The 23064-nt window shown below is 36.2% G+C and overlaps 1 protein-coding gene across 1 annotated transcript in view; it reads left to right on the top strand.

The window, feature by feature from the left end:
• Positions 1–14007: 14007 nt before the first annotated feature.
• LOC113057586 (A disintegrin and metalloproteinase with thrombospondin motifs 2-like) overlaps positions 14008–23064 on the top strand; it is a 133572-nt gene continuing 124515 nt past the window's right edge. The window contains exons 1-2 of the mRNA XM_026224999.1: positions 14008–14249; positions 16260–16651. Of these exons, the coding sequence (XP_026080784.1) occupies positions 14165–14249; positions 16260–16651 (477 nt within the window). The 5' untranslated portion in view covers positions 14008–14164. The remainder of the gene's footprint in view (positions 14250–16259; positions 16652–23064) is intronic.

Genomic DNA, 23064 nt, shown 5'->3' with positions numbered 1-23064 from the left:
ATGAAACTGGTGTCAAGCTGGTTTTTACTGTGTAACAAGTTCACACAGGTTTCCTAGAAGAGTACCCCAGGTGTATTTCTAGTATTAATTATTTGTTCTATTTGTTCTATTCTTTCTTTTTTTTATATACATTTTGGACAGTACATTAGTCTATCTTTAAAAACTAGCTGAATTATTTCCTTTTACCATAAAATTTTACCTATATTTCTTTAAAATAAATGCAACTCTGCTAAAAACAAAATCTTGTTCTGTGCTGGTTTGCACTTTGGTGCTGGTTTAGCTGATGGAATAGCAATGCCATTTTGTTAGCTAGCAAAATCTTAAAAAATTCTCTCAAAAGTCTTGCATCCTGTGTGTGTTTTCAACCGAGGATTTCAATAAAAAAATGTAAGTGGATCAAGCCACTTAAGACTTTAATCAGGGATATTTTAATGCCCATAATCTTAAAATCACTGCTTGGCAAGCTTTCTTTAGCACTTGATTCTTTAGTACCTGTTGTAATTTATTTCCGGTGATCATACAGCAGATATTTCCTTTAATTCAAAAGGTCATTTCTATTTATATGTGGTTGAACAGTTAAATGAATACTTTCTTTTGAAATGCATACCAACAAAAGGCCTGTGGAACAGCAAGTAAAAGCATTGATTTCAATCAGCATGTAATGTTTTTGGAAAATGTGATGAATGCTTTTATATAAAACTCTTCTATATAGCATATCAAAGTATGTTAAAAAAAGGGTCACTAACAAATAACTTTTTTCTTTGTTTTGTTTCTGACAACACTGGAATGGAAGCCCTGATCTTTAATGATATCTTTATGATTTCTAATCTGCAGCAAACAGATCCTATCATCATTTACTCACCCTAAAGTTGTTCCAAACGTGTGTGAGTTTCCTTCTCCTGCTGAACACACACATTCAGATGCCAGTGGCTACCAGCAACTGTTTGGTAACTGACAACTGTTCAACAGAAGAAAAAAAAAAATAGAATAAAACGAATTTGAAACAACATGAGGTTGATTTTTGTGTGAACTATCCCTTTAACTCCTGTTAATTCCCAGTATTGGACATCCAGTACTGGATTCAGATCATGTCAGTCCAAGAGCAGCTTGAGAGGAGATGTCCACAGATGGTCAGTGTTGTGTACACCCAGAGCACAGTGAACCAGGAGGGTGAACGGGCCAGGCAAAGGGTCCACAGAGAAAGGATGTATATACGTTCAAATGAGAGAAGGAGCTAGCTGGCATCTGGAGCATCAACGGCCAATCTGGTGCACATACCACTCAGTAATATGGAGGAACGGGACCACAGGGGATGTCTGGACATGCAAAAGAAGTTTATGTGGCTGAGAGGTAGTTCTCCTATACTACAGCCAAATTTCACTTGCACATCTCTGTCTGAATTCAAAGCCCACACACACAGAATGGTTCTATCAACACTTTTTGTAAAAAACTTTTTTTTATATATATCTTCTTTTATATTCCAGTGAAGAAAGAAAGTCCTGTCCTACAGTAAAGTGTCATGTAATGACAGAAGGCTGAGTAATTGATGATAGAATTAACCTCTCCCTTTAAGGAAAAGATAGTTGTTTCAACAGTCAAGTTGCCACATGTCATTAGATTTAGGTCTAGTTTGTTTCATCCACCCTTGTCGGGTAAAAGCAAATGCTGAAGCAAGTGACACAAGGTTAACCTCTTTTTGATGCTCTGAAAAACATTTCATTACTTGGCGATGCATTGTATCTAGAGTTCCTAATTATGTTTCTAGAGTCTGGGAGGGAATATTCATTCCTGAGACCTGCAGGCTTTCATAGACTGACGGATTCCTTGGCAACTGTTTCTCTTGCTTTTTTTTTTTTTTTTTGCACTCACACTTTTTTTTCTTCCATTCTCCCTCTTCTTTTAATTAGAGTGGAAGATCAGTAAAATGCCAAATGTCAGAACCAGAGAGGATGAGAATATAGCATTAAACGACCTTTTAAACTTTGCTGATCTTTGATAAGGCCACAAACGGAGCATCTTGGTCCTTTGTCCGTGTTGCTTGTCTCACTCTACCTGGGCTGTTATCTAACAGCTGTGGACTGTGATGACAGTATGTGATAGCTAGAGCTTTTAAGCACATCATCAGACAGACAAAAGAACTGAGATCAGAGGTGGATCAATAATATACGCTTCATGTTTTTTTTTTTTTTTTTAAGCATTTTGTTGTTCTCAAACTTGCAAATCATGTCCACAAAAATTGTTTCCACAATGCTAGGGTGTTCTGATGCAAAGACGTTGCTAGGTGCTAGCCCACCAGTGTTATTTATTTAATTATTTATATACTATTATATTTTAATTAATATTTTGAATTAGCTTAATATTTATATTATATTTATATATGTTCTATTAATTTTGTTATTTTTTTATACTTTTTCATATTTCTGTTTTTAACATTTTGATTTTTAAAAAAACATTTAATATTTATACAATTTCAATTTAGTTCACTTTTAGTAGTTTTTGTACTTTCAGTATATAAAATATTTTAAGTTCTAATGTTTATATTTTATTTCAGCTTTATTACAAATACCTAAAGCCGATGAACGATAGGTTTGTAATGTTAATAATTATAAATAATAATACAATTTCATTATTGTAATTTTATAGTGCAGTATTTTGGTTAAAATTTTGAAAAAATATGCTATATTAAACAGCTAACATTTACTATATAATATATTATTATTTGCATTAAAATACTTCTATTTGTTTATACCTGTCTTAAATGGTACACACTCTTTCCAATTTTCCTGTCGACAAGGGCAGAACTCTTCCTATTTAGCAATTAAAATTCACAGACTTTATTGCCAAATGTCTGAACTTTCTATGACATTGGAAGCCTTTGGGTTTTGCTCCTCTCTGGCTAGAATAATCACCTACTTTTGGCTTGAGGCTATAAACCACACTTCATAGAAAAGGAGAATCCATTCTGACAGTCAGAGAGACTAGTGTCAGGAATTTTTATTCAATCACACATTTTACCAGCCAGAATTCAGATCATGATTTAGTTCAGGCCTTTTGAGACCACAAGCCAACAGCTTTAGGGGGAAAAAGAAGTCTCACATGTTGCAGTATACAGCTGTCAGACTGAGATTTAGTCTGTCTGCATGTGCAAGGTGGGTGATTGATTTAGAATGATGAGAAAAACAACAGCAACATTTCTACTGTCACTGACACCACTGCAAATTCTGCATCCGGTTACTTACAGAATTATATGATATTTCAAACGTTTTCTAATTATTCCATATACTTTAGAATTTTATCTGGCAGTCTTCTCTGTCTTTTTTTTCCATTATTTTGGGTCACTTTAGCCTTTGACTTTTATTCATATTGTCAGCTTGCTTGTGCTAGACATTGTGTGGGCTCTGATATTCAGATTTGGAGAGAAATGCTTAGAGCAGCTCCAGGATGAGTGGGAGGGTAAGGCACTTGCACCTTGCGGTTTGTTGTCTTTTGGAAAACAGATAAAATAATAAGTAAACACAGTATGTAATCTTCAAAATTAGCATTGCGTTCACAGGATTGTGAGAGATGACAGCAAAGTGAATCTTGCTACTGGTTTCCAGGAATGAGACTGAGCAGTAGGGGATTCCAGGTATTTGATACTTTTTAAAGTTTTGTTTTGTCCCGGAAACATAGTATCATAGATCCTCATTTGCAGAATAGATTACTTCGATAACTTAGACAGCATCCCAGTGTCTTCCTCTTCATATTTACATTATAGTGTGAAATAATAAGCATCAACTAGATTTTTTATGAAAGCTTAGTTTGAAATAGATATAAATTATAATTTGACATAGTTCGAAAATAACCCATTCCCTTATTTTTTTATGGCAGCTGCTATTTGCATAAGCGTAAACAACGATAGAGGCTATACACTAAGTGCAAATAGCAATGGATATTTTTAAATGTGTTACTTTCTGTTTCTTTGTAATTATTTGTGAAGTTTACTTGAGTGAAAATGGTTTCTACACTGAATTATTTTCATTGTAAAGTGGAAAAATTAAAATTGGTGTAGAAACAATTTTCACTTGGAAATTGGTAGTACGTTTCTTAAATAATTACAAAGAAAAAGCAAGTAACAACACATTGAATTAAATGTGAAATTTTGAAGTACAAAAGTCTAAAATAGATTTTTCTTGTAAAATATACCCCAGCAATCTTTGTTTTATTTACAACTTTGAAAACTATTTTTTTTACAGTGATTAAGGAAGAAAAAGCATGAAGAATAGTAACAGTTATGCTTTGCTCCTCAAGAACCACTAAATTTAGGTTTCAGACTTAAGAGATTCTGTTTCTTCTGATTTATCTGGATATATACCATTGCTAAAACCAACTGCACAACATTCAAACTATTGATGTTGGTCACCTAAGACACAAAGACTTCATCGTTCTTTCATGCATGTTCAGGTGCGTACATGCAGGGCAAGCACTCAATATTGAACTATTCATTCAGAGTAGGTTTGTGTATTCTGTTTGTTTTGGCCTCAGATTCAAGAAGCACAGCTTGAGAATGGCTTCTTGATGTTCACTGTCAACAGCCATGCCAGTTTCTACAATAGCAAAATCCTTTTTAATGGATCAGCTGTCTTGGTGCCATTGAGAGGATACACTGTGCCTATAGCAACAACAGGGAACTTTGTTTAAAAATATCTATTCAAATTTGCATTTTAAAGGGAATATAAACAGTGCATTTGTGTGCATAACAATGTAAGCTGCATTGTTGATGTCTCATGTTTTCATTTATTGGCAACATTGTTTGCCAGGAATGAGAGAACCTTGGCACAACAATACAATGCTTTGTTTAAGCAAAAATCTATTTATATATATGATGCAATTGTTGTTAAGAAAAAAGTAAGAGTGAGTGATTTACATTATAATGAAATAATAAACATCATATTTTTCTCCTAATAGAAATTTGGATAGGTGTACCAATATAAGCAAAAGTTGCTGTTTAAGTATAACACATAAATTAATTGAATTGATTTGTGAGTACATAGTATATTATTAAGACTTTTTATGATTTTTGTATTGCTGTGAACAAATGATTTTGTCAATGGGGTCACACAAGGTCCTCATAAGTGAATATCTGAAAACTTTGCTATGTTTACCTTTGAGACCAGCACAAATAGGAATTGTTGTGAGAGTGAGTCCAAGTCCAAGAGTGTGGGCGGATGTATGTGTGTGTATGTGTGTACAGGGATATGAGAGTAAGAGGAGTTCTGGCAAAACAAGCATGGGTGGCAAAGGGAGAGTGAGGGACACAGATGGACTGCGTTTGCAAAATGTGGGAAAAGTTATAAAAAACAAAAACAGATTAACACGTCTTCAATCTCACAGCACTTCATAGCCATGGTGTAGAAATTCATGGAGATTAAACAACCGCAATATTTTTTTTGTATACATGGGTAGTTGATTTTTTTTATTTATTTATTATGCATGCATTGTTCATTACAAATTTCAATGTATAAGATAAATTGTATATGTTTGAAGGTATTTTATGATTGACTTGCAGTTTTTGCAGCTTTATTTTGAGTTTACGGAGTACTGTCCTCTACAGTATTAATAAATAAATTCAATTTCTTTCTTTCTTTTTTTGCAAGTTAGTCTCAAATTAATAAAAAATATGAAATCACTGAACTGATTTTTAAAAGAAATACAGGTGCTGGTCATATAATTAGAATATCATCAAAAAGTTGATTTATTTCACTAATTCCATTCAAAAAGTGAAAATTGTATGTTATATTCATTCATTACACACAGACTGATACAGTATATTTCAAATGTTTTATTTATTTTAATTTTGATGATAATAACTGAAAACTAAGGAAAATCCCAGATTCAATATCTCAGAAAATGTGAATATTATCGAAGACTAATACAAATAAAGGATTTTTAGAAATCTTGGCCAGCTGAAAAGTATGAACATGAAAAGTATGAGCATATACAGCACTCAATCCTTAGTTGGGGCTCCTTTTGCCTGAATTACTGCAGCAATGCGGCGTGGCATGGAGTCGATCAGTCTGTGGCACTGCTCAGGTGTTATGAGAGCCCAGGTTGCTCTGATAGTGGCCTTCAGCTCTTCTGCATTGTTGTTTCTGGCATATCGAGTCTTCCTCTTCCTTTTAAGGTCAGGCGAGTTTGCTGGCCAATTAAGAACAGGGATACCATGGTCCTTAAACCAGGTACTGGTAGCTTTGGCACTGTGTGCAGGTGCAAAGTACTGTTGAAAAATGTAACCTGCATCTCCATAAAGTTGGTCAGCAGCAGGAAGCATGAAGTGCTCTAAAACTTCCTGGTATGCGGCTGTGTCAGAAAACACAGTGGACCAACACCAGCAGATGACATGGCACCCCAAACCATCACTGACTGTGGAAACATTACACTGGACCTCAATCAACATGGATAGTGTGCCTCTCCTCTCTTCCTTCAGACTCTGGGACCTTGATTTCCAAAGGAAATGCTCAATTTACTTTCATCAGAGAACATAACTTTGGACCACTCAGCAGCAGTCCAGTCCTTTTCTGAAGCAAGATGCTTCTGACGCTGTCTGTTGTTCAAGAGTGGCTTGATACAGGGAATGCGACAGCTGAAACCCATGTCTTGTATACGTCTGTGCGTAGTGGTTCTTGAAGCACTGACTCCAGCTGCAGTCCACTCTTTGTGAATCTCCCCCACATTTTTGAATGGGTTTTGCTTCACAATTCTCTCCAGGGTGCAGTTATCCCTATTGCTTGTACACTATTTTCTACCATATCTTTTCCTTCCCTTCGCCTCTCTAGTAATGTGCTTGGAGACAGAGCTCTGTGAACAGCCAGCCTCTTTTACAATGACCTTTTGTGTGTTTCCCTCCTTGTGCAAGGTGTCAATGGTCGTCTTTTGGACAACTGTCAAGTCAGCAGTCTTCCCCATGATTGTGTGGCCTACAGAACTAGACTGAGAGACCATTTAAAGGCCTTTGCAGGTGTTTTGAGTTAATTAGCTGATTATAGTGTGGCACCAGGTGTCTTCAATAATGAACCTTTCACAATATTCTAATTCTCTGAGATCCTGAATTTGGGATTTTCCTTAGTTGTCAGTTATAATCATAAAAAAAATAAAAATAAATAAACATTTGAAATATATCAGTCTGTGTTTAATGCACCTGTATATGAACAATATTGTGGTTTGATTCTGTTTAGTGCATTAGCATAAAAAACACACCTCGCTTTATATTGTTACAAACATTTTGCTCCTCTCAATCATTAATAGGCCTACGTGGTTACAGCCATGAACTGACCCCAACTTTCATAACATTAAGGTCTGATTCTTTCACAATCTTGTGTAATTCAGCTTTCCACTTGTTTACAAATATCCAAGTTGACCCAAAACTAAAATTTGTACCAAATTTTAGCGAAATAGCTGCCATTCCCTCCAAAATCATAAAATGCATTTGGTGGAGACTCACTCAAAAGCAAAACAACACGAAAGAAGGAATAAAGAAAATCAATCAAGGAAAAATAGGTCAGAAGGAAGGGTAGACAGAGGAATGGTCTCAAAGGACTGCCTCTGCTCCAGAATGCACAGAAGTGTATTGACGGATGTCTGTTAGCTTGAAGCCGCTGTGAAGAGACAACATGTTGAGATGGTTTGAAATGGTCAACCTGAAAAAAGGTTTGTGGGTTTATTCTTTGCCACCTATATTGGTGATGTTGAATTGCCTGCTTTTTCTTGCAAAGTCGCTGTACTCTAGTGGTGCTGTGCCATTGTGACTTGTACTTTTCGTGAGGGCAGTTCATTGAGTACTCTTCACATGCACTGTGAGAAAAAAACAACAACAAAAAAAACAAAGAAACAAACTGGGCCTTTTAACAAATGTGAAATATACATTTTCGTACTAGAAAACTCGAAACATTTCTGGACATCATCAAAGTCATCATCGAATGCCTATTTATCTGCACAGTGCACAGATGAAACAGCATTGCTGTGTCTGGACTGTACTACAGTTACTTCACATTCTCGAGATTATGGAGAGAATCTGATCATTTATTTATAGTAAAATAAGACAATTATTGTGCTTAATTAATGAAAATGAATTGAGTACATGCATTTGCTCAAGATAAAAGCCCTTGGTGGCAGCAGTAATATTCTACTCCACTTTTGCTGATTTGTAAAACTTTGTTAACGCTCTAAGAATCAGTTTCCGTGGCAACTGCTATTGTACCTACAATTATGCTCCGAGCCAACCTTAGGTGATATCAAATAAAATAATTTTTGTAGGCAAACAGATGATGAATAGGATACATCTGTGCTTGCTTATTATTCTTTAATGATAGTCAAGTATTTTGATAAAAAAGTTTATTATAATTATTATAAATAAAAATAATAACATGTTAAAGATTGGACATTATAGATTCCATATTGTCGTTGGGCATTGCATAAAAATGAACATTTATTATTTTCATTGTTTCTGTTCTTTTCTTTTATTCCATAGAAATCTTGTGTCATAAAAGTACAATACCTACTCATTTGTGCGGCAGAGGCACAGTATATGAGTTATGCACATACAGGACTTTGCTGGTCGGTGTTTTTGATTGTGCCAGTCTTTGAGCGGGCTTTTGAATGAGATCTTGCATTAAGCTACAGGGCAATTCCATAAAGTTTAATTACATGTTAGCTCCCCGCGGAACAGAGAAGATTAGAATAAAATTAAAATGTGGTGGTGCAAAAGCTCTCCAGCACTATGGAGCAGAGTTGTGACCTTACGAGACCCTGAATTGTCAATATATTCCTATTGCATATGGAGAATAGAGTGGGGTGGCTCCCCATTCAGTAAAAGACTTTGTGATTATTTTTAGTCAGTCATTAAGTATTCATAAATGCTTTTTGTATCATATTACGTAACAGGCCTATTAGGTTTTTGAAGGCTTTCATTGACATTGGAGCTTTTCCCCAAATGTAAAATGGCTGCATAGACAGTGGGCTTATGATTTGAGCAGAGCTATGTTATATACAACTGTATACAGTATACACACACACACATATATATATATATATATATATGTATGTATGTGTGTGTGTGTGTGTGTGTGTGTGTGTAACATGTCTATAGTGTGTGTCTATAAAATGTATATATATATATATAACCCTATATATGTAACCCTATATATATATATATATATATATATATATAAATTTTTCGGAAAACTACCCCTTTAACAAAATCAACAATATACTTTCCAAAAAAAAAAGTTAGTGCACACTCATTGTCTTTCATGACTGAAAGCAGCTCAGTGGCATTTCCTGTTAGATTTCTTCTTCCTCACTTATGTTGCTGATTAACACCACCAGTGATGTCTGTTTCAAACATTAATACATTACAGAAGTTAATAATAAAAAGTATAAATATTTTTTCCCCCTCATTTCCAAGAATCTGCGTTTGACTTAATAATGTTGATATTCATTAATATAAAATACATTAATAACCAAATAGTTTTTAACTGGTGTGTATTTATAAGCTGTCTCCTAACATATGTAAGAGATGGTCTGTTCTGATACCCTAATATGTAAAGTAAGCGAGATCAGATCATCTTCGGTGGTGTTCAAAGCAAAGAGATGCGGTCAGGGTCTCTGGCTTTTGACTTTGTGCTATTCTAAGGAATGGTGAGCTCACTAATTAAAGTCTAATGCTGCTCCTTTACAGGGATGCAGCCGGGATCGTTCCCATGTGGCAGAAATGTAACCGTTATTGAAATGTGCAGGTCTAAAAATACTAATGGCATGAGGTATGCAATTACTCAGGGATTGTTCTTGGATTAACCACAGCATGTGTAAAGATGGAACAGATGCTATATGTTAACTATTTCAAAAGGCTATTATTAACATTCCAGTGTTGATGGTTGACATTCCATGCTACTGATTGTTGGTTTTCTGTTATGTTGTTGTGAAGTTTAGCTCCTCTGTTGAAATGAAAATGGTAACTCTGAGAGGAAAGTAGGATTATTTTTTAATATATACTTGCAAATACTACTATTTACTGCTACTACTACTACACACTCGCATTTGTGGTTAACGGGGACTCTCCATAGGCGTAATGGTTTTTGTACTGTACAAAATGCATTTTCTATCGCCCTACACCAACCCTACACCTTAAATTACCCCTTACAGAAAACTACTTGTAATTTTTGAATTTCATAAAACACAGTTTTTAATGTTTTTTTTAGCCTTTTTGTTTTACAGGGACACAAACCATGGTTACGTTGTAGTACCCATGTCATTATACATATTTGTGTCCTCATAAACCATACAGTATATACCAGTATACACACACACACACACACACACTTATAGATCACATTTGTCTTGATCTGCTACCTGTCAGCGCTATATGCTTCATTCTTAGGTCAAGGTCCTTCTTCAAGAATTCAAGATAAAGATGTCAGATGGTTCTGTGGCTTGATGGCAACTGGACATACTCCAGATATATTTTATACGATTTTAGAGTGAATAAGTGTTGCTAACTGACATAATATCATGAAACAATTAAAAAATATATATTTTCCTTCTCATTTAGCCCAATTTACCAGATGCATTGCAGTGGACTAATTACATCTACTTGTCTACTACTGGTCATTTTTCAACAACAAACTAAAAAAAACTAAAACATTTCCTCACGTTACTTAGACGTAACCTTCATTTAGTAACAAAATCTTGCACGTGTCGTGTCACATTATCGCTCAATATGAAACTTCTTCTTTATCTCCAAGGTATTAGAGAAGGTTGTTGCTCAGCAACTGCACCTATTCCACAGGAACGACAAAGGTGGTTTCTTCCAGACAGGATTTATACCTAATCACAATACCGAGACAGCACTAGTTACAGTACAGTCAATGACTCATTATTGTCCTGATGGATCTCTTTGCCTCAAGATCTCAGTGCAGTGTTCAAAACATTGTCCTAACTGTCAGCAAAAGGATTCCCAATCTAAAAAAAAAACTTTAAGAGAAGTTTGGAAACTTTTTTAATGTTCAAGCTTAATTATGACATCCCTCAAGGTTTTGTTTTAGAGATATTACTGATTTACTTGTGCTATAACTTCATGACATGGATATTTGCATGCATTGTTTTAGCTTTTATTACTTTATTAATAAGAAACTGAAATATTTATCTGCTGCTAAGAATGGTCTAGATTTTATGAAAGCTTGTTTAAAAATATATATATATATTGTGTAACAAACATAAATTGGATAAACACTCACAATTCATTTTTTTAAAAATAATTTTTATTTTGGAATCTGTGGCAGCAAAGATAACAACAACAAAAACAAAACAGAACTTTGAGATGTAAACTTTTGCGGGAATTGCGGGAATAAATTGTGACAAAGTTGTAAGTTCATGTTAGAAATGGGCTTCTATTAGATTTTCTCTATTCTCTGATTTCTCTGATCTAATAAATTCAAGTTAATTTCATAGCTCTTGACAATTTCTTTTAATAAAAAATAATAATGTTGAACACATCAGCTCCATTTTTATTTAATTTTCCATTTAATTGAATTTGCTATTTAATCCAGTTATTTGATAATATATGTGCACAGATTCACAAAAAGTTCTGAGCACTTACTGGTACTTGAGGTACACAATGAGGCAATGAAAGAGCAAGATAATTTACAATATAACTTATACTGATTATCAGTAACTCCAGCTTTTAACTAGCATGCTCACAGAGACGTGTTCATGTAAGGCAAAAAAATACTGTGTGATGTTTACATGATTGCGAACGATAATGGTGAAAAGCGAGAGGGAAAAGATCAAGTGTATCGACCCTCAAACCATCAGACGTCTCTTTATGGGGAAATATGATACACACTGATAGAATTCCCACACATCTCCTTCCTCAAAGTGAACACACTTTTGTACTGCTCTTAACTGGGCTTGATAAAAATCTTCAGCATTAAGGGAATTTCACTGCCACAGAGTTATGTGCTTGATAATTACACTATGGCTCTCTGGCACTGACCTCTTTGTATATGTCTGGAACAAACTGGGTTTTCACATCAGAATGGCCATTTAGAATCTGTTGCCTATGTTGTTTTGTTCTCATTATTGACTGCAATGAGACAATAAATATATTAATGACAATGAATTGTCATAGAATTTCCTTGTGACTTTTGTTTTTTGAGCACACATAGCAGATTCCACAGCTATTTGTATTAGCATTCTGCATGAGATCCTTTTGACCTGGTGGATTTGTATCTCATTTGGTACTGAGACCTTGTTAAAACTTTTCATGAATGTAACACTTATCTTATTGTATTTTCTCAAAGGTTACAATGTGCAGGCAATTTGCTCTTAAAGGAATAGCTCTCCCAAAAATAAAAAAAAATAAAAATTGCTGAAAATGTACAAAGCCTCATCAGACCACCCTATGAGTTTGTTTCTTCATTGGAGGAAATTTGAAGAAAAAAATAATTTGATGTGAATGGGCGCTGTCAGAATGAGAACAGCTTGTAAAAACATCACAATAATCCACAAGTAAAAAAAAAAAAAAAAAAAAAAAAAAATATATATATATATATATATATATATTTCTATGCAGTAACATCTTATGCATATTTCCAAGTACTTTTATCAATACTGTAGCATTGATAGCATTGATTAAGCAAAATTGTCTAGCAGCTTTTAATGAGCATGTTAGATTAATTCTGACACTTTCTAAACCTGATGCTCAGGAGTTTAACCTTTCAAGAGCAAAATAAAATCTATCCCATCACTCATTAGGTATGTTAATACATGCAAACGAATGGATGCCATGTGTTTGACCCTATCAAGGACATTCTCTGTCCACGTCTCAGAAAGACTATCTGCTCATCTCCCTCTTTAGAACAATTCTATTCCTGATATATATTCTCTAGAAATTACACTAAGAATTCTTACTGAAATTATGCTAAATTCAGTTCTGCAAACTGCTTGCTCTAACTGTCTCTTTATTTTCAATATCATCTTACCATCCATAGAAGAATATTATTATAAGGAAACATTTTTATATCTGAGAATAATGGGCATATATCTAATTCTCAGTCACATCCTCTTACATTTCATTATATCAAGTACAGCTCAAGAACTGAATAGTCATTCAGAACAGCACTGATTGGTGTAGTAACAAATTTCACTCAGAAATTGCTAGTAAATTTTTCCATATAATTACAAAGAAACAAGTAACACATTAAATTAAACGTGAACATTTTCCATATGCAGCATTACCAGGTAAACCGTACTATAATATTTTTAGTTTACAAAAATAAACAAACAAATAAATAAACTATCACCTTTCTCATTGAAAGAGATTTGTGGCCATCTCAACCGTTTGAGGCTCATAATAAAATATGATATTTATAATGTTGTGTGTAATATTTTATACATGTGTGGATGACACTGTTGTTCTTCCATTGTAAATAAAAATATTTCTTATTTAATATTAATGATCAAAATAATTGTAGTAAGATTAACACGTCTGGTTTGGTGTTGATGAAGTGGTGCTCGAGTCTACCTGTGACTAGTGTTGAATAAGTGACAGTCTGTGTGCGTGTTCAGGGGGGCGCTATTGCTTCAGATGAAGATGCTGTGACTGAATGTGATCAAGCCCTGCAAAAAGTTTGAGCAGGTCGTTAGGAATACAACCTCACACAATCATTTTATTTGTAAAAGTTCTAGACGTGAAGCAGCGACTATTTAAAATTTAGCAGTCACTCACACGTGCAGTTTGAAGTCCTCAAAATTTGATTAGATTCGAAATATCAATATTTATATTGCAGCGATGTCAGAAATGATTCTGCATCCCATTGTCGCTTCGCACTGTGTAGAGCTCGTGCGCGCTCAATAAGGGCGCGCATTCAGGTGTTGACAGAGAAACCTTGTAAGAGTGTGTATGTGAGGTGGGAGAGGGTGTGTGTATGAGAGAGAGAGACTGAGAGAGAGAGAGAGAGAGAGAGAGAGAGAGAAAGAGAGAGAGAGAGAGAGACGCGCTCTCTCCTAGTGCACTTTGCAGTAAGTTGCGGGCGGCTGTTGCTGGCGTGGCGGTTGCTGGTCGCGCAGGGAACTTTAACACGCTGGATCCCAAAGTCCGTCTCTCTCACCTGCGCAGTTCGGAGCTGCCATGGATTTCGCAGCCGGATTTACTATCCTAATCACACTGCCGATCTTTCTGCAGACGAATGGCCTTTATATCTCCAGTAGCATAGGTACGTGCGGCTGCTTTTACCTATTTACACTTCCATCCCATCGCAAGATGTCCTGCCCGGTACCACCCCAGTGCGCCCCAGACCTAGATTTTTGCGCGCTGCCCCCCATCCCTGTGTGAAAGAAACTTGTGGGACTGGCTTTTTTAATTTTTAACTAAAAAAAATATATTTTTATTTATTCTCTGGAGCTTTAGGAAATATAAACAGCCGTAGCGTTCCCGTGTGCTGTGTCATTACTATTTGTTTTGAGTGTGGTTGTTTCACATGCTGCTGAAATTAATTGTCAGCTCTGGTGTGGTGGAAATGTTTTGGGTGTTTTGTTATTGTTGTTGTTGTTGTTTTGACTTGCGTGTGGGATCTTTGACGGACGCTCTGGCAATATCGATCTTTCTGACTGCGGAAGTAACGCAGGATATAATAATAATATTAATATTATTAATAATAATAATAAAATGTCCCATTCTGTTCTCATCATTTGGGAACGTTTAATCAAAACGTGCGTTTTGCGTAAAGAAACTAAAATAAAAGCTCTGAAACTGAACTTTTGATTCTGGAAGAGATTTGAAGGTTGTTTATGCTACAACTTTCAGTTTGCTGGTGACTTGTAATGGTTATTTGTAAATAAGAGATTGTATTAAATGTGCAGTAAGTGCTCTCTTCAGAGATGCACATGCAGAGCTCAGCATCACTTTGAACTGACATATTGGCCGTGTCTCAAAACCTAGCGAGCTATCTACCTAGACAGCATTGTTGGGCACCATAGGTGTTTGCAACATTTTTGAGGGACATGGGTAATTGAACCATTTTGAGAATAATTGTTAGGCATCGTAAGTGTGGGCATTTTAGGTGAGTGGAGGATTTTTTAGCATCATAGGTGTGTGCAGCATTATTGTGCATCAGTTGCATGTATAGGCATCATAGGTGTGTGAAAATATTTTGTGCAGCAGGTGCATTAATTATTATAAATAATGAAAGATGTGTGCAGAATATTTGAAAATTATATGTAAGTGAAGCATTTTTAAGCATTATAGGTATGTGCAGAATTTTTGCATCAGTTGCACTATAGGCTATCATGGGAGTTTGCATTATATGAGCATCATATGGAAGAGAAGCTTTTTTGAGCTTCATTTTTAGGCATCATAAGTGTGTGCAGCATTTTTGGGGAGTCATAGATGAGTGGTGCATTATTTTTGTGCATCAGGTGAATTAAATATTATTGTGTAATATAGGTGCATGTGGAACTTTTGGGTTCAGGTATGTGCAGAACTTTTGGTTAGACATAGGTGACTGGAGTATTTTGGATATTAAGGGTGCATGCAATATTTTTGCGAATGCATGGAGCATTTCTGAGCATCAGAGGTGTGTTGGAAATCAGCTGAACTGAATGCAGGCTGAACTGACTGAATGTGCCTGTGATTCTTAAAATGCTGCCTTGGTAGGTTGCTCATTAGGTATTGTGACAATCATTTAGCATGAGTGATTTTCTGAGATAATTTAAGTCAATTACTTTTGTTTTTCCCCTACGTGAGCCTGTTTTTGTGTTTCTTCTTGATATATTTCAATATTGTAAATACGTCTATCATGCTTCTGGCTGCCATTGAAAACAATAAAGCACATTGTGAATGACACATTTTATTTATCTTAGTACTTAGGCAGATAATCGATATAGACCCAGAACAACACACATTTCATAAAGTTTCACACAGTCTGTGCAAAAACAGTCATCATTAAATCTGGAAATGATGGTGTCAAACAAGTGTAAATGTGTTTCTTCACCCAGACATGTCTGACCCATTGCTTCTCATGTGCATTTACTTGCTGCATGGAAAGGAATGTGCATTTCAAGTGTCAACAAAAAGACATCTAAATTGAAATTTAATGAGAAGAAACATTGTTTCTGCAAACCATCACATGAAAGTCACCAGCCGGGTGACATTCATTATAGATGCTGATGCATTACAACCAATGTGTTCTGTCTGACTGACAATCTTTGTGTGTAACTCAATGCAGATTCCCTGCAGCATGTTCTGGGGGACTATGGATTGGTGAAGCCAGTTCTTACTGATGCAGAAGGGCGTTTTCTGTCCCATGTGGTATCGGTTGGTCCAGCAGTGGGGCAGATCCGTAGGCGCTGGAGAAGAGAGGTGGCATCGGCCGACCACGCCCACCATGAGTCGGGAAGAGGCACGCCTGAGCGACTGTACTACAATGTCACCGTCTTCGGCCGGGAGTTTCACCTGCGACTGCAGCGTAATACGCGCCTGGTGGCCCCCGGAGCCAAGATGGAGTGGCAGGAATCTGATGGCGCTCATTCCAAGCATTTGAAGAGCGACTGCATGTATGTTGGTGACATTACGGACATACAGGGAGCCTCCGTAGCTATAAGTAACTGCGACGGCCTGGTAAGTGTCTACATTGGCCTTCATTTTGTGTGGTGTCCAGTATGTCTGCTTAATTCACACAAACCCTTCATGAATCTAATCAATACCATAAAAAATTGCTATAATCAAATAAAAAAAAAACTTTTTTTAAGAAGAGTTTAATCTTTTCTATATTCAATCACTGTGCAAATTGAGTGTTTTTGTGGAATTATCAAATATATATATATATATCTTATGCATTTTAAGGTGTTCTTAAGTTGTTTACTTCATGTATGGGATACCAGATCTGACATATATGGTTCACCCAAAAATTTAAATTTGCTGAATATTTGTTCACCTTCATGCCATCCAAGATGTAGATGAGTTCATTAGAACTAATGGATCCTTTGCAGTGAATGGGTGACTTCCAGTCCAAACAGCTGATAAAAACATCACAATAATCCACACGTAATCCACACGACTTCAGTCCATCAATAAATGTTTTGTAAAGTGAAAAGCTGCATATTTGTCATTAAAAAAATCCATCAAACCTTCAGCAAAACTTCAAACCTTCAAACTTCAAAGTTCTCTATTCAAAAAATTGCTTCCTCCAGTACAAAAGTCATCTCCTCTGAATCAGGGGAGAAATATGCACAGATCAAAACAGATCAGATCTAAATAAATACTTTTTTTTATCAGCTATTTGAACTCTCATTCTGGCGGCACCCATTCACTACAGAGAATCCATTGGTGAGCAAGTGATGTAATGCTAAATTTCTCCAAATCTGTTCCAATGAAAAAACAAATTTTTTTATGGCCTGAGAGTTTCCTGCAAAGTTTCATTTTTGGGTAAACGTTTCCTTCAAGGGATGTGACTCTGTAATGAGGGTCCTGCTAAAGTCCTTTATGGTTGTAGCCTAAATTTTTGTCTTGTGCCTTGAGTATTTTGAGTACAGCCATGAAGCTACCTAAAACCATCTGTCTCTTCAACAAACTACTGAAATGTTCTCTTAGTAGTCATAGATTTTATGAGTATCCAGGGATATTCCTAATACAAGCTGAAAGGCAAATAAATAGTTGATTGGTAAAGTGTGCTTTGTGACTTGTGTGTACTGAGATCTGTGTTTATGGCAGTGACAGATGTGAGGATTGGAGCAGAGGTCTCTTGTTAATTACTGGAGGGTTTTTTTCTTTACTCAAATAAAACTATAATTGTAAACAGGCCCAGATGAGAAGTTCAGAGAGTCTGTCAGAGATCATGAGATCCATACGCCCCCTGTGGCTGACATCTTTATACAACAAGAAAGAGAGTAAGAACATAAATAGAGTGAAGAAACTTCATAAACAAATTAAACTATGAGGTCAAATAGATGATGTAGAAATTATTTACATAGTACCAGTGAGGGCACTGCTGTCTGCTCCGTTGGTCTCTTAGAATATACTGGTAGAAGCACCAATAGCCCTTGTGGAAAAAAGTGCACTACATTTTATTGATTGTAAAACATTAGCTACACACACACACACACACACTTAAAAATGATAATTATAATGATATATTAATTAGACATTGAAAGTTACCATCAAAATAGGCCTACATTATGTAGACTGATGTACTGTATGATCCATTTAGGATTATATTTAATAGGCAAAATAGATTGTTACAGAGTTAGTTTCACTGAACTTTTATTGTTATTTTTAGTATTGCAAATTCATGCATGTAAGTATATCCAGCGATTAATTTAAAATATATTTGAATTGCAATGTTGTAAAAATTGCACTTAAACACAATCAAGTTGTCTATGAAGTATGAACTCTGAAAATATTATGACAAAAAACTTAGAATAGCAGTTGGTATGTATGTCTCTTGTATGTTTAATTTGCTTGTTTGTGTGTGTTGTAGATTTTCATTGCTCTTTATATCATAACCTGTATAAATGCCCCATATGAAGAGATTAGAGGCATTTCTGTATATACTGTGTTTGTGTGTGTGTTTATGTGCTTGTGCACAGATATGTCCACACTTGTGTAAGTTTGTTTGTGTATGCACGTTCAAGTGGGCAAAGTGCCCACAGGATTAAACCCAGTCTTCATGCTGTCCTTCATCTTCAAACACTCAGGGTCATCCAGGGCTTCAGCCGTGGGCATCTTGCATATAGAACAGACTCAGGAACCCCATTTCCTCTGAGGGCGATACTCCTCAACAGAGAGAATAAATGCAACCTTAAGCTTCATGCCTCTGGATATTTCAGAAATTTGTTTGTAAGAGAAGAGCTTTTGTAAACGTGATTATGTTGCGGAATGAAGAGTGGCCGTGCCAATGGCAGTGTACTTCGAGCACATTTTCAGTGTTTTTGGGGTTGCTTAGTATATTCAGAGAGACGTATCGGGGAGACTTCATTTTTAACCTGAAGTTACACCCTGATTCACATGTATTCGGAAGCTTGTTTTTGGTTTTCATGTTCCAATCAGGTTTTTGTAGTAGCAAGCACTCAGAATCTTCTATATAATGCTTTTTAACGAGACAGGAAAGCAGCCAGATGGAAGTAGGTAGACACTGTGGCAGTAACCACTTGTTGTTCAAGAAACACGTGGAATGTCATTGTTCCATTTCTTCAGAATATCTGGAACTGCAAGAAATCAAAACATCTGCTCATCGAGCGAGAGGTCACGTAGGATGAAGAGAAATTCACTTATGTTTTCACCAAAACCATATTTTTCAACAAATCAGAGGTTTACAAGGTTTCAATGTGTCAGAGGTGGGATGTATCCATGATAATCAGAGGGTCTGGTTTAGTAAGGCAGAACTGAGAATTCTTTGTACATACATACATAATTCTTGGTGCATATACATCTGTTTTATTGTGGGGCATGGCCCGATGTTGCAGGTTACACTGGCACTACAGAGACTCAAGGGAAAAGTTTTTAGTGTTTTTACAAGCTAGAAAAATTAAACCTGTCTACTCATGGGATGATGAGGTGCTATTTTCTAATATAGAAAATCAAAGCAACAAAAGGCAGTGACTCTCTTTATATATGTTTTTAAAAGCTGACAAAACAGATTATTTGAATGTCAGTGTGACTGGTCACCTCTTTTGGTTTTGTATGATTAATTGAATGAATACAATCATGTTGGTCATGCAAATTTGCATTACTGACCAACAGAAAAATGCTTGGTTTGAAAGTGCTATTGACAGTTTATATATATAGTGTTTGATCTGGATTATAAAATGCAGGGTATTGTGATTCCAGTCACAGAAAAATTTTATGGCTTCAAAAGTTTTGAAATATGTTATATGACTTCTTTTTGGTACTTTTTTGGAGCTCAGTAGCTGTGGTCACTATGAACTGTGAAGATTCTTCAAAATATCGAATTGTTTATTTCACAGAAGAAAGAAAGTCATACGGATTTGGAACAACATGAGGGTGAGTAAATGATGACAGGAATTTCATTTTTGGCAGAACCGTTTGTTTAATATTCACTACTTTCTGTATTTTATTTTTTTTTGTCCATAGCCTTGGTGGTGAGCCAGTTGGCATCTTTTAACTGCAACTTAACGAACAGCTAACTTTCACAGGACAGCATTCAGAGAACCAAACAGATAGGAAAGTGCAAACAGACAGGTGAAAGACACCACCACACACATTGGGGAAGCTTGCGCTCGTAATATGGCCAGATTAATAAAGACCGAGACAGTGTTGAGCAGCTGAGCAGGATCAGAAAAGACATGCCATGGATGGCGAAAGACAAGGCCAAGGCTAAGAAAACAAACAGGCAGGGGAGGAGAGGTGTATCGAAGACGAATTATGCTGTCGGCACCTTGGTTTCCGTACGCAAGCAGGCCAGCGCACTTCTTCCCTGGGGGGACAGTCTTTTATATGGGTGTGCTGAAGAGTGGCCAAGGCCTAATCCTTTCACACACTTCACTGCCCGATGCAATTATACTCTTTCCTCTTTTCATCTCTTGGGGCGAATCTGCATCCAGCAGTGCTCTCATACCATCAATCAGACCCTCTGCCCATCATCATAGTGTGCATTGCTGACGTTAGCTGACAGCAGCATCAGCACCAAAAGGCAAAGCTGTTCACTAGATTCAGTCATCTTTGACTTTACTCACAGAGCGACAGTATCTCCACTCTGTCTTTTGGTTGCTCTGTCTTACCGGTCTGTTTATTTATCTGCAACACCTTTATATTCAAACTAAAGGACTTTCAATTAATTTGTTGCTTCAAATAACAGCGTGAACTCCTTTTAGATATGGTTATTGGCTTTTGTCAAATGCAATACCACTATAGCTCCATTTGATACCTTAGGACCTGTTGAAAGAGCTAATTTTTTCCTTAACACTTCCAACATAACTAAGGCAGCGTGTCTAATTTTGATGAGGTGATGAATAGAGTCCCACGAGGAACATTAGCACTCCGTTCGCCTTACATGTTGTGGAACATCTGTTTCACTTGCTTCACTTTTACTCGTGGTTGGCTTGAAGTTCTGAAGCATTACTTGATCTCATCCAGATAATCTCATTCCTGTAGTTTAAAAGGGGTCCGCTCAAGGCTTAAACCATTTCAAGTTCCATAAGTGCCACAGAGCCATTAAATAACACTTGTAACAACTCAACAGAGTCAGTTGGTCATTTTAAGGGTTGATGATCCGGTAATGACACAGGTGGTTAAGTCTGAAAACACTGTAGGCCAGTTACTTCATTTCTCAAGCAAAAAGCACTAGTGTCACCATGGATATAACTGTGATGGTAAGCTGAGTTAGTGGAGCTGAAGTGCCATTTATTTCTGAGTATAATCATTATATACATTTTCTGCTGAGAAGCCGTTATTGACCCTTTTTGTTCGAATTTGTGTGAATTGGCTTGTGCTGGGCTTGAACGAACAAGAGATTACGCTATGATTACAGACTCCGTCCTGCAATGTGGCTCTCAAACGCACAATTACTCAATCAAGAGGCTTTTATCAGCCAGTCAGCAGCTCAGCGCGAGGGCAGGAATGTTTCTCATAACCTGCAATTACCAATTCCTACTGACTGCAATTCAGCAGCCATTTCACAGTTTGTGCACTGAACACATAAAAAAAGACAAGGGACTTCCCTTTGGTACTACATGAGGAAATTCCACATGAGCAAAGACATTACGTAGATGCAATTTTAATAGCAGAAGATTTCTGTCTGTTTCAGCATCACCATCTGTATTTCTTTGACATCAGCCATGGCTATGGTTTGTTGGTTTGATTCCCCAGGAACACATGAACTGAGTAAAAAAAAAACTTTGTGTAAAATGTGTCTGCTATATATTCTTTATTAGAATGTATAGACATAAAATTGAAATCGCTGGAATGACAAGAACAGAAATTACACAAAGTGATGTTGCAGTACACTGGATATTAAATATAACAATTGCCCAAGTGCTCAGCTTCTGCTTTAAAGTCTATTATGGGAGTTTTATATTCTTTCATTAAATTAAAGCAACATCACACAGACAAGAGTGCAGTTGTTCCAACAGGATAATTGTCATGAAGTTGCAAATGGCTGTTGTTATTGAGTCTGTGCTAGTTTACCAAATTAAAGCTGCTTTTTCTTCATAAACTAAGGATTAACAAGTATGGAGAGTCACGAAAATTGTGTCACAAAGGTGTCAGAAACACAGTGTTACTGACACACACACACACACACACATATGCGCACACGCACACACGCTAAAACAAAGGTATCAAAATCACATCTTTTGAGGTGTTTGACCTGATTTAGCCCTTTCTGTTCCGGAATAGATGACCGGTGTGTCTCACCCAATATCCATGGGCCCTGATGCTTAGCACAGACCATTTAGCAGCTTGTTTACCTGGAGCTCCTGAGAGTCTTCTTCTGTTTGGAGGTGTAATTGGTGCAGTTTTATAAGTAGCAAAACAGGATGATATCACCCTTGTTTTTTTTTACGCATTTACACCTCCAGGCTTCCAGATGCTGATGTGTTTCATTTGTTTTTGTTATTGATGGAGTAAAAACAGTTTGTTTTGGTATGGATCATGATTGAAATGTTTACATTTTTTGGTTGTGACTGACTTACACTTTACTCTCTTATTAATACACAGTAAAATCAGCCCATCAACCCTAAAAGTGGTGATTTATCTGTCTGTCTGTCCGACTGTCTATCTGAATCCAAAATTTGTAATCATTGCATTTTCACTTTTCACTTTTAACTGGAGTATCGAAGTAGAGTAACTTATAAAACATATTACATATCCCCAAATATGTACGCACAATCCAAATATGTTAATACATACGTTTTTTCCTGTAATGAAATGAATTTGGGCAGAAGTTAAGCGTCAGAACATTGTCCCAATGCAATCCATTCTTATGATGCAAGACAAAGCTTTCTTACATGACAAAGGCCTCCATCAAAATATTTTTCTAGTTATAATTCCTTTAACATGCTTTGCATCAAACAATT

Source organism: Carassius auratus, chromosome 39, assembly GCF_003368295.1.
Source record: "Carassius auratus strain Wakin chromosome 39, ASM336829v1, whole genome shotgun sequence".
Taxonomy (NCBI): domain Eukaryota; kingdom Metazoa; phylum Chordata; class Actinopteri; order Cypriniformes; family Cyprinidae; genus Carassius; species Carassius auratus.
This window is presented reverse-complemented; position numbering and strand designations above follow the sequence as displayed.